Source organism: Somniosus microcephalus, chromosome 4 (genome assembly GCF_052327205.1).
Source record: "Somniosus microcephalus isolate GS21.2 chromosome 4, FLI_Smic_1.0, whole genome shotgun sequence".
Lineage (NCBI taxonomy): Eukaryota > Metazoa > Chordata > Chondrichthyes > Squaliformes > Somniosidae > Somniosus > Somniosus microcephalus.
The window spans coordinates 183,240,300-183,253,038 of NC_140990.1; the positions used below are offsets into that span (position 1 = coordinate 183,240,300).

The 12,739-nt window shown below is 44.7% G+C and overlaps 1 protein-coding gene across 2 annotated transcripts in view; it reads left to right on the plus strand.

The window, feature by feature from the left end:
* LOC147120052 (putative methyltransferase DDB_G0268948) overlaps positions 1–12,739 on the plus strand; it is a 174,044-nt gene that overhangs the window by 56,993 nt on the left and 104,312 nt on the right. For both annotated transcript variants that reach the window (XM_085985568.1, XM_085985569.1), the window contains exon 5: positions 3,624–3,761. In XM_085985568.1, the coding sequence (XP_085841694.1) occupies positions 3,624–3,761 (138 nt within the window). The remainder of the gene's footprint in view (positions 1–3,623; positions 3,762–12,739) is intronic.

The following is a 12,739-nucleotide window of genomic DNA, read 5'->3' on the forward strand; positions in this document are numbered from 1 at the left end:
GGGCTGCACCCTCATGATGGCCAAGTTGTGGAGCATGCAGCAGAGCACGACGAAATGGGACACCTGCTCCGGTGTGTACTAGAGGGCTCCTCCCAAGCGGTCAAGGCAGCGGAACTGTTGCTTCAGCACCCCGATTGCCTGCTCAATGAGGTTCCTCGTGGCAACATGGCTCTCATTATATGGGTGCTGGCCACGAGTGGTGTGGTTGTGGAGGGAAGTCATTAGCCAGGTGTAGAGCAGATAGCCCTGGTCTCCGAGCAGCCACCCTCCGGTTCGACGTGGTGGCTGGAAGCTTGCTGGCACATCGGACTGGCACAGGATGAAGGCATCCTGACTGCTTCCAGGATATTGGGCATTCAGCATCATGATGTGCTGGGCGTGGTCGCACACCAACTGCACATTAAAACAATGGTAGCATTTGCGGTTGCAGTACATCTCAGAATTGATATGCGGCACCCGCAAAGCCATGTGTATGCAGTCAATGGCACCCTGCATCATGGGGAAGTCCGGTATCCTGGCAAAGCCACATGCGCGCTCCTCCTGCTTCTCTCTGTTCAGAGAGAAGACAATGAAGTCCCTCCTCCTGGAGTACAGAGCCACTGTGACCTCCCGATGCAGCGATGGATGGTGAACTGGGAGATGTTAGCTATGCCACCTGCTCCAGACTGGAAGGATCCGGTGGCGAAAAAATTGAGGGCCACGGTCACCTTGAGACCCATTGACAGCGCTGTCGTTGCCCTGCTCTGAGGCTGCAGGTCTGGTTGCAAGAGTTCTGTGACCACCTCCTTCGTGAAACAAAGCCTCCGAATATACTGCTCCTGGCTTAAGTGCAGGGAGTAGAAGTGCTCTTGGAAGACCCTAGGTGAGTAAGGCCTCTGCTGAGAGCACTCCTGGCCCTACTCCCTCTGTGAGCAGCTTGTCCTCTTCTTTGCTGCCTCTGCTCCATCTCCCTGTCTTGCTGCAGTGCAAGGGGGACTGCAAGTAGAGCCCCCATGACTGGGAGCAAGTGGTGTGAGCAGAACCCTTGAATTCAGATGCAAGGCCTTCTCCACTTGCAGCACCACTCCCTGTCACCTCACCAACTTTAAATAACTCCAGAAAGCTCCAAACAGTTCCACAAACTTACACAGAGCCAGTAGAAATCAAACAGCAAGTTACCTGAAAGCTGTTGATGATCCCGTTAAATATCGCTGATGAGGGGTCCATTGTGCAGCTGAATGCTTTGGAGAGGGCCTGCAGTCGAACGGCGACGGCCAAAATAGCAGGTCATGCGTCAAATCAGCGTTGCACGCTCATTTGCAGTCTTCTGCCGAATGCAGGCAACGGCTGCGCTACCGACCTGCCCAAAATAGGGGCTGCCACGGCCCATGCCAGGAGTGAGGTGGCCGTCATTTTTCTGGCGAAATCGACCTTTAAGTGCCGGCGCTAAGAGGGGGAATTTCGCAGCCCAGGTGTTTAAAAAAACACTTTCAGATCTGTGACAGCAGAGGGCAGATGGAACCATTGTACGAAACCGATCTACAGAACCAATGTAGTAAACCAAACTATTAAACCGATGTATTAAACCAACATTTTGAACCAATATACGTATTGAACCAACAGACTGAACCAATATACGTATTGAACCAACAGACTGAACCAATATACGTATTGAACCAACAGACGGAATCAATATAGGAACATAGGAACAGGAGTAAGCCATTGAGCCCCTCGAGCCTGTTCCATCATTCAATGAGATCATGGTTGATCTGCAACCTAACTCCATATACCCGCCTTTGGCCCATATCCCTTAATACCTTTGGTTAACAAAAAGCTATCAATCTCCAATTTAAAATTAACAATTGATCTAGCATCAATTGCTGTTCGCGGAAGAGAGTTCCAAACTTCTACCACTCTTTGTGTGTAGAAGTATTTCCTAACTTCACTCCTGAAAGGACTGGCTCTAATTTTTAGATTGTGCCCCCAGTCCTAGAATCCCCAACCAGCAGAAATAGTTTCTCTCTATCTACCCTATCTGTTCCCCTTAATATCCTGAAAACTTCGATCAGATCACCACTTAACTTTCTAAATTCTAGGGAATACAACCCTAATTTGTGTAATCTCTCCTCGACCATTGCTATCACTCAACCTTTGGTGGCCGTGCCTTCTGTTGCCGAGGCCCTAAGCTCCGGAATTCCCTGCCTGAACCTCTCCACCTCGCTACCTCTCTTTCCTCATTTAAGACGCTCCTTAAAACCTACCTCTTTGACCAAGCTTTTGGTCACCTGCCCTAATTTCTCCTTATGTGGCGTAGAGTCAAAATTTTTGTCTTATAATACTCCTGTGAAGCACCGTGGGACGTTTTACTGTGTTAAAGGTGCTATATAAATACGAGTTGTTGTTGTTGTTGTAACTTAACCCTTGAAGTCCGGGTATCATTCAGGTAAACCTATGCTGCGCTCCCTCCAAGGCCAATATATCCTTCCTAAGGTGTGGTGCCCAGAACTGCTCACAGTACTCCAGGTGTGGTCTAACCAGGGTTTTGTATAACTGCAGCATAACTTCTACCCCGTTGTACTCTAGTCATCTAGATATAAAGGCCAGCATTCCATTGGCCTTTCAAAATATCTTCTGTACCTGTTCATGACATTTTAATGATCTAGGTACCTGAACCCCCAAGTCTCTTTGGACCTCCACTGTTTTTAGCTTTTCACCATTTAGAAAGTACCTTGTTCTATCCTTTTTAGGTCCAAAGTGGATGACCTTGCATTTGCCTACATTGAAATCCATTTGCCACAGTTTTTCCCATTCACTTAATCTATCGATATCCCTTTGTAATTTTATGCTTCCATCTACACTGCCTACAATGCCGCCTATACGTATTGAACCAACAGACTGAACTAATATACGTATTGAACCAATGTACATTTAATCAACAAAGACCAAACTTTACTGAGGACATCAGCCTCAAATATTAATTTGTAGTGGGCAGGTGTGGGGATGGTGTGGGCGGTGGGAAGGTGCGAGAGCAAGCCATCAGTTTGGCCACGAACCTCCCCTTCCCCCGTTCCCTTTATTGTCTCCGGATCTTGATTTTTTTTTTGTGAAGAATCAAAGGGCTCCGATGTTGGAAATAAGGGTGAGAAGAGAAAGGATGATTTGGATATAGGCCTAGAGGGAGTGATATCAAAAATAGGAGGTATTGTTAATTCTTTAGGATAATGAAAGAAGCTGCAGAATGTATACTGATAAGATGGGCTAAAAGTGGCAGGTGGAATTCAATGTCCGTAAGTGTGAGGTGATGTATTTTAATAAAAAAAATAACAGCAGTAATTATACTGTGAGTGGAAGTAGGTTTGGTGCTGTGGAAGAGCAGAGGAATTTGGGGGACAGGTTCACAGGTCATTAAAGACAACACCTCAGGTTGATAAGGCGGGAAAAAGAAAGTGATAGAATTCTAGGTTTTATCACAAGGGGTAATACATACCAGAAAGACTCCAACTTCTTCCAGTTCTGACGAAAGGTCATCGACCTGAAACGTTAACTCTGTTTCTCTCTCCACAGATACTGCCTGACCTGCTGAGTGTTTCCAACATCTTCTGTTTTAATATTTGAAAAGGATATCTTTTTTCCATCTTTTGCAGAGTTGATCATATTCCACTCAAGCGACAAGTATCAATCTCATGGGCCATGGGCTTCATAAAATCCTTATCTTATTACCAAACTTTCGAGAAGAAAGATCCGGAGGTAGCTAAAGCCTCACTTGAAAGAACGGAGCAAAAGTAAGAGTTAAAATTAAAATGAAAAGTTAATTGATCAGATTGCCATTGCTCAAGACTTTAGTGCAGCGGAAGCTGAACACAAACACTGAACAGGGCTCGCGTGGGCTGTGGGTCGTATTTACGGACAAGTGTGGGGTGAAATCGGTCTTCACCAGTAGAACAACACAGATTCCTAGCCAATCGGTCGCCCCTGTTACACCGCGCCCGATGTTCCTATCCGTTGAACTCAATGGGCGGGGTGACTGCAACAGAAAGTTTTTCATTTATTTCAAGGCAAGTGTTTTATTTCAATGAGCGAATGCTGTGATGTTGCAAGAAGTCTAAGTAAGATTTTCTCCCTGTAAAACCTGTTGAGTGGGTATCTATGTGTCGGAAACAAACATCTTATGTGATGTCTCACTTTGCGTACCTCCAATTAGGCCTCTTCCCTACCTTCATCCTTCCCCTTTTCATAACATAGGAATACAGGAATTCCCATTGGGAAATCCAGGTCCCCAGTCCAAAACTGTGCTTTTTGCAGAGCTGACAAAAAATAGCAGCAGAACCTCCTAAGTCAATTATTGCCTTTATTGCAAGGGGTTGGAGTAGAAGCTTAAGGAAGCCTTGCTGCAATTATGTAGGGCTTTGGTGAGACCACACCTGGAGTACTGTGTACAGTTTTGGTCTCCTTACCTGAGGAAGGATATACTTGCCGTAGAGGGGGCGCAACAAATGTTCACTGGATTCCTGGGATGAGAGGGCTGTCTTGTGAGGAGGGATTGAGTAGACTGTGCCTATATTCTCTGGCATTTAGAAGTATGAGAGGTGATCTCATTGAAAAGTATAACATTCTTAGAGGGCTTGACAGGGTAGATGTTGAGAGGCTAGGGAATCTAGAACTAGGGGTCATAGCCTCAGAATAAGGGGTCGGCCATTTAGGACTGAGATGATAAGAAATTTCTTCATTCAGAGTGTTGTGAATCTTTGGAATTCTCTACTCCAGAGGACTGTGGATGTTGAGTCTTTGAGTATATTCAAGACTGAGATTGATAGATTCTTGGGCATTAAGAGAATCAAGGGATTTGGGGATAGGGCAGGAAGGTGGAGTTGAAGTCAAAGATCAGCCATGATCTCATTGAATGGCGGAGCAGGCTCGAGGGGCCGTATGGCCTACTCCTGTTCCTATTTCTTATGTCCTTAAGTACCACAGTCAATCTGCAGGCAGATTAACACCAACCTTCAAAATGACCTCCTCAATCTGCCTCAGGGATACCTTAGTGCTGCTCATGCAGCTCCTGATAGTGTGGGTCAATAGTTTGGGACATTAGTTTAGGAAAAATTGGTTAGAGTGGTTAGTCACTCCGCATGATTCCATTTAAATGTGGTGGGAATTGAGCAGACCTTAAAGAGGACTATTTTTTGGAAGAATTATTCTGTTGTAACTTTAGGCTGACAGATTTTTGAGGTGGTCGTCATTATCGCCACATTTTACTCTGTTTACCCTCCCAAAATTTCCAAAAATACAGGTGGTAATTCAGAGGAAAACCCAACCCCATAACTCAGGACATTATAAGTAATTATTGACTAAAATGAGAACATATCAAATACCCAATAAACTAAAGGCCCGATTGTAACTCATGTGGGAGAGGGGCCGAGGGAAACTATACTGACATCGGCAGTATGAGGCCCAGGAGATGATCAGGTTAAAACCGGAACTTGCAGGAACAAAGGAAAAAAGAACTTGCATTACTATAGTGCCAGTCACGTTCTCCAGACGTCCCAGAGCGCTTTACAGCCAATGAAGTACTTTTGGAGTGTAGTCACTGTTGTAATGTGGGAAATGCGGCAAACAAACAGCGCACAGCAAGATCCCACGAACATCACTGAGATAATGGCCAGTTAGTCTACTTTAGTGATGTTGGTTGAGGGATAAATATTGGCCAGGACACTGGGGAGAACTCCCCTGCTCTTCTTCTAAATAGTACCATGGGATCTTATACATCCAATTGAGAGGGGAGACATGTTTCTTCCAAAAGACAGCAGCTCCAACAGTGTAGTGCTCCCTCAGTACTACACTGGAGTGTCAGCCTGAATTATGTGCTCCGGTCTCTGGAGTGGAATTTGAACCACAACCTTCTGATTCAGAGGCGAGAGAGACACCAACTGAGCCACAGGTGACACAGCAGACCCTCAGTGAGTAAGTCCCTCGAGCGATTTTAGCTGTCTGGTTTCCACTAGTGTGACTGAAACAGAAGCAGCTTGATTGGGGTTGGTAACAGGCAATGATAAACATGTGAACAGGAGGAAGCTGAGCAATCAGATCAGTCGGGGCCACCAATCACTAAGCAGCCAGTACTATACCACTAACCAATGACATTACTCAGACAATTGCTTCACCATTTTTCCTCTTCACTCAGATGAGAGTTGGTAACAAACATGCAAAGAAAATGTGCATCATTTTGAAAAGACTCATCGGGGGAGCATTTCCGGGGGGGGGATTTTCTGACCTGATTGGAAAACCCACCAGAGAAATGGCATGAGCAGTGGTTTCTGCTATTTCTCTGGGAGCTCCGCCAATCAACCTCCTGCTGAAGGTAAAGCGAGAGACCAGGGCCAGCCTTGCAGAAATTCAGGGCTAATATCTTTCACAGTTGTATAAATAACTTGAGAAAAGTAGTCAGGTTTTGAGAAAGGACCGAGAAAAGAATAAACAAATGTTGCATCTCGTACAAATACTACAAATCCACTGTGGGAGGGAGAGAAAAATATATTTTAAATGTAAATAGCTGGGAATAAAAGTTTTGGGGAAAGTAGAACAGGAGGAATTGTGTCCTAAGCATGTTTTGGAAAGTGATCGGTACATATGTTACTATGGTGAGGATAGTATCAATACCAGGAAGGGATGTGGTTTTCACCTTGAGTCAGTCATGTGACAGGTTCGTTGAGTAAATGTGAAGAATTACAGTGATGAGTAAAACAGGGGATTGCAGTAAATATCGAAAACCACCATCAGCTCCTGGACAACCATAACTAACACTGCAAAAAGTCAACTAATCATCATCACCTTTTAATAAGGAAATGGCCAGCTGATTTCTGCAAAGTAGAAAGGTTTGATGAGTCCTGAAAACAAGGACTTGTCAAACTACACAGAATGTCAGTGTTTGACAGCTTCACAGAGCTGTCAAACAATGACATTTCTTCTTTCAAAAGTTCTTGACAGATGACACGTCATACATTGACGTGCTCTGTCACTGACTTCCCCCTAATTGGCCTGCTGAGCCCGCCGGGTGGGTTTAACAAGGTCAATCAGGGGAAATTCCCGCTGGTTGGCCAGAAGCAGATGGAGGCGGGACTGAAACCTGGCAAGCAGCAGTCCTACCTCCAAAAGCTTCCCATTCAGAAAATTAAGCCCTTCACGGAAGACGATGCATAAAACCTCCCAGAAATAGTGGTGAACCAAGGGTCTAGCGAGAATGAGGAACTGAAAGAAATTAATAGTGAAAAAAAATAGTACTGGAGATATTAATGGGACTGAATGCCGATAAATCCCCTAGACCTGACGGCCTACTTCCTAGGGTTTTAAAAGAGGTGGCTTTAGAGATAGTGGATGCATTGGTTGTAATTTTCCAAAATTCCTTAGATTCTAGAACGGTTCCCGTGGATTGGAAGGTAGCAAATGTAACCCCACTATTTAAGAAAGGAGGGGGAGAAAAAACGGGGAACTACAGACCAGTTAGCCTGACATCAGTATAGAGAAAATGCTCAAATCTATTATTAAGGACGTGGTAACAGGGCACTTAGAACATAATACAGTAAACTCTTGTTTAAATGGCACTTAATCATCCGGAATTCTTTAATAACCGGCAAAATTGATACTCAGAAAACAACACCTCAATAACCGGTAATGTTGCCAAGTCCGAGTCTCCCGCGGTGGCCGAGTTAGTCAGTGGTGATGGTGAGTGGAAAAGCAGCATCGTGGGGGTAGTTTTCCAAACCGCCACTACTTGGCATCTTGGCGCTGTCGGTAGTCTCTTCCGATCCGAACACCTCAATAACAGGTAATGTTGCCGAGTCTGACTCTCCTGCGGTGGTCGAGTTAGTCAGTGGTGACGCTGCCGGTAGTCTCTTCCGATCCGCCATTTTTCTGTGTGTTTACATTGTGTCTCTCCATCTTTATCGTGGATTATCTCCCCCATCTAGCATTATGGAATTCCCAAAAGTTAGTCAAAGCAAAAGGAAGAGAGTGGTGTTAACTTTAAAACAGAAAATCGAGATATGCCAAAGACTAGAAAGGGGAGAGAAGCGTATGAACATTATGAATGAATTCAAAATCAGTTTGTCAACAATCTACGACATCAAATCGCAGAAGTATAAGCTGCTCAAGTTTTATTCAAGCTCGGAGACATCTAAGAGTGTAGAGAAACGGCGTATGCTTCGTAAGCCTAAGCTTGAAGAGCTGGATACCGTGCTTTATGAGTGGTTTTCTCTTAAGCGTTCAGAGGGTGTTCCGCTTTCCGGACCCATGCTAATCGAGAAAGCGAAGGGTTTCTACGCAAAGATGGAGCTCACTGACAAGTGTGCTTTCTCCGAGGGATGGCTAACGTGTTTCAAGTTACGGCATGGGATACGACGACTCGATATTTCCGGGGAGAAGAAATCAGCTGATCACGACACCGCTGAAGAATACTGCGATTATTTCAATCAGATTGTGCAGCAACATGATTTGTCGCCAGCACAGATATACAATGCCGATGAAACTGGCTTATTTTGGAGGTTTTTGCCAGAATCAACGCTTGCTGGGGCTAGTGAGGCTAATGCTTCAGGTTACAAGAAAAATAAAGATCGTGTAACCGTGCTAACATGTGCGAACGCTGCTAGATCACACCGGGTTAAACTTCTTATTATTGGGAAGTATAAAAATTCCCGTGCATTTAAAAATGTGAGGCACTTACCTGTTGAGTATAAAGCTCAAAGAAATGCTTGGATGGATAAGGAAATATTTTTGTATTGGTTCCATCATATTTTTGTTCCATCTGTGAGTGAACATTTCCGTAAAATAGGGAAACCTGAAGATAGCAAATGCATTTTATTGCTTGATAATTGTAGAGCCCATCCGCATGAATCCGAGTTGGTTTTGGGAAATATTTTCTCCATTTATTTGCCAGCAAATGTAACTTCTCTCATACAACCCATGGACCAGGGCGTTATCCAAAATCTCAAGTGTCATTACAAGAAAGACTTCCTACGTAAGCTGATAAACAAGATGACAATATTCACGCATTTCAGAAGGAATACAATCTTAAAGATGCCATCTTTAATGCTGCATGTTCCTGGAACTTGGTGAAAGGTCACACTTTGAGGCAAGCCTGGCGCAAATTGTGGCCTTCTGTAATGTTTGCTGAAGGATCTTCTTCAGAGGAGGAATTTCGTGGGTTCAGTGTTCGTCCCAAGAAGAGTACAGTAATGGAAATGGCTGGCATGGTGAAAAATGTAGGCCCAGCAAACCCCTCTATGTCACCTCAGTGAAAGTGATATTGAGCAGTGGGTTGATGCAGATAGAGAAGTTGCTGTTGTGCATATGCTAAGTGATGATGAAATAATGGAGAATGTTTTGAATCCAAAGAAAGAAAAGGAAAGTGAGATGGAAAGTGAAGAGGATGAGATTTATGAAGAGAAGAAGATTTCTTGGGCTAAAGCTGCAGAAGGATTTGCTTTAATCCTCCAATTTGTTGAAAGGCATCCTTGCTACTCTGCCCAAGAAGTTATGCACCTCCATATTCTGCATTCCACCTTTCTACAAAAAAGGCAAGAGTCCACTAAGCAAGCAAACATCCGGGCCATGTTTAGGAAAGCTTCCAAAAGAGTTGAAGCAGTGGAAGTGCCTGAAGAATCTGTTGAAGTGCATGATCCTGATGACCCAGCTGGCATGGATATTCCTAATGAACCAGCTGACTTGGAATAAGTGTACAGTGAACTACAGTATGCAGTCGTTTATAAGTTTAGTTTTAGTGTTAAGTAATTTAAGAGTAATGGATTGCCCTCAACTGGCAGTACTGTACTTCATCAAGCATCTTCTACCATCCATTTAACACAACATTCTGTAGGTGAGTACCCAATTATACAGTACATTTCTTGATTTTTTATTTTTGTTTGTTAAAATTTGTCTCGGTAGGTATACCTCTCTGTTATCCGGAATTTTTCATCAACTGGCACCATCCCGGTCCCATAGGTGCCGGATACAAAAGAGTATACTGTAATATGATTGGGCAGAGTCAACACTGATTTATGAAAGGGAAATCATGTTTGATGAATCTGTTAGAGTTTTTTGAGGTTGTAACTAGCAGAATAGATGAGGGGAACCAGTGGATGTGGCGTATTTGGATTTTCAGAAGGTATTTGATAAGGTGCCGCATAAGAGTTTATGAAACAAAATTGGGGCTCATGGGATTGGTGGTAATATAGGAGCATGGATTGAGGATTGGTTAATGGACAGAAAACAAACAGTAGGAATAAACGGGTCAATTTCGGGTTGGCAGGCTGTAACTAGTGGGGTACCGTAAGGATCAGTGCTTGGGCCTTAGCTATTCACAATCTGCATCAATGATTTGGATGAGGGGACCAAATGTAATATATCCAAGTTTGTTGATGATACAAAGCTGGGTGGGAATGTAAGTTGTGAGGAGGGTGCAAAGAGGATTTGGACAGGCTAAGTGAGTGGGCAAGAACATGACAAATGGAAAATAATGTGGAGAAATGTGAAGTTATCCACTTTGATAGGAAAAATAGAAAAGCAGTGAACTTTTTAAATGATGAGAGACTGGGAAATGTTGGTGTTCAGAGGGACCTGGGTGTTCTTGTACACGAATCACTGAAAGTTAACATGCAGGTACAGCAAGCAATTAGGAAAGCAAATGGTATGTTGGCCTTTATAGTGTCATAGAGTCATAGGCCTAGAAATTCGGTTGGTAGCACCGGCGTTGAGCGCCTAAAGAGACCTAGAATTGGGGCGATACCCTATGTTGGGGCGGTCGCTATGAAGATAGCGACAACTCGCATATTGACTATACATTTAACGCCTGCGCTAAGTGTTTGCCCGCGCCCGCGAGCGCAAGCAGATCATGACATCATTTCAGTGTGCAATGCCTTTTAGGAGTGCCTGAGCGCATATTGGGTGGCGCCCGGAGCCTTAACGCCTAGCGCTATTAGTGACAGTTCGAGGGAGCGCTAGCAGGCCCTTCTCGGAGTAGGGGGGCGCTATTTAAAGGGGACAGCTCTAGTGCAGAAGCTTCAGCCACTTGGCCTGCTCATTGCGATCGTTGCTGGAGAGAGTTGGCGAGCTACTGTGGAGCAGAGTTTTGGGAATTTAGCTTTAGAGTACTTGGGACCTTCAAACCTGTCCGTAGCAGTTGGAGCACTACACCTAACAGCCTTTTGACCAACTGGCATTGGAATGGGAGCTGCTTTGGAGGGCGACGGCCTCATGGCCGAACACTGTGAAGGGGCAGAGAGACGGCGGGAGAGAGGGCCGGGATTGGCCAGAAGGAGGAGGGGCAATGGAGGTCGGCCAATCTGACGGTATGCTGCGAGGGTCTTTAGGCAGCAGGTGTCAAGCCTTGACATGTCGGAGGAGCAGTGTTTGCGAAGGCTCCGAATCGGGAGGGACATTGTTACTGAGTGCGAGTCAGCAGAGAGTGCTGTGAGTTTGGGTAAGTGTGTGAGTTCTTTAATTGTTATTTCTCTTTAAATCATTCTTGATAAGATTACTTAAGCAGTTTAAGTAAAGGGGAAAAGTTAAATATTTGGGATTCTGTTGGTTTAAGAAGAGTAAAACAAGGTTACACTGCAGTAGGAGTAAATTGGCACAGCAGGCAGTGGAAACCAGTTTTCTAACCAATCAGCAGGGGTGACTCATTTGGCTGTAAACAAACAAACAGTATAAAAAGACCAGGCTAGTGCGAGCAAGCACTGAGTGCGAGTCAGCAGAGAGTGCTGTGAGTTTGGGTAAGTGTGTGAGTTCTTTAATTGTTATTTCTCTTTAAATCATTCTTGATAAGATTACTTAAGCAGTTTAAGTAAAGGGGAAAAGTTAAATATTTGGGATTCTGTTGGTTTAAGAAGAGTAAAACAAGGTTACACTGCAGTAGGAGTAAATTGGCATAGCAGGCAGTGGAAACCAGTTTTCTAACCAATCAGCAGGGGTGACTCATTTGGCTGTAAACAAACAAACAGTATAAAAAGACTAGGCTAGTGCGAGCAAGCACTGAGTGCGAGTCAGCAGAGAGTGCTGTGAGTTTGGGTAAGTGTGTGAGTTAGGGTAAGTGGGGTGTTAGGTGCTCTTTTCAAACTTTAACTCTGTGGGTTGCAGTTAATAAGGCCTTTCTGGTGCAGAGTGACTGTTGGTAAACCATTTAACTGGTGTAATTAGAGGGATTGATTTAAATTAAATCCAATTAATTAAAGGGGATACTAACATCTATAATCGGGCAGAGGGTGTCCATAACTAACAATAAAAAATTTAATTAATTACATAGAATGGAGCAGGTGATGTGTTACTGTTGCGAGATGTGGGAGCCGGTGAACCCCATTGAGGCTCACGGTGATTATGTCTGTGACAAGTGTCTGCTGCTACAGGAACTCCAGCTCCGTGTTGATGAGCTGGAGTCTGAGCTTCAGACACTGCGACACATCAGGGAGGGGGAGAAGTACCTGGACTCTATGTATCAGGAGGTGATCACACCTATGAAGTTAATTAATTCAGATGTAGCCCATGGTCAGGGACAGGACGGTGTGACTACAAGTGAGGCAGGTACGGGGATCCAGGAGGTAGAGCTGGAGGAGCCGCATCCCTTGCTCTTGTCCAGCAGGCTCGAGGTTCTTACTCCCTGTGGGGACGGGAGCAGGGACTGCAGGGAGGATGAGCAACCTGGCCACAGCACCGTGGAATGGGGGGCCATTCAAGAGGGGGGAGCAACTAGAAATGTTGTAGTGGTAGGGGATAG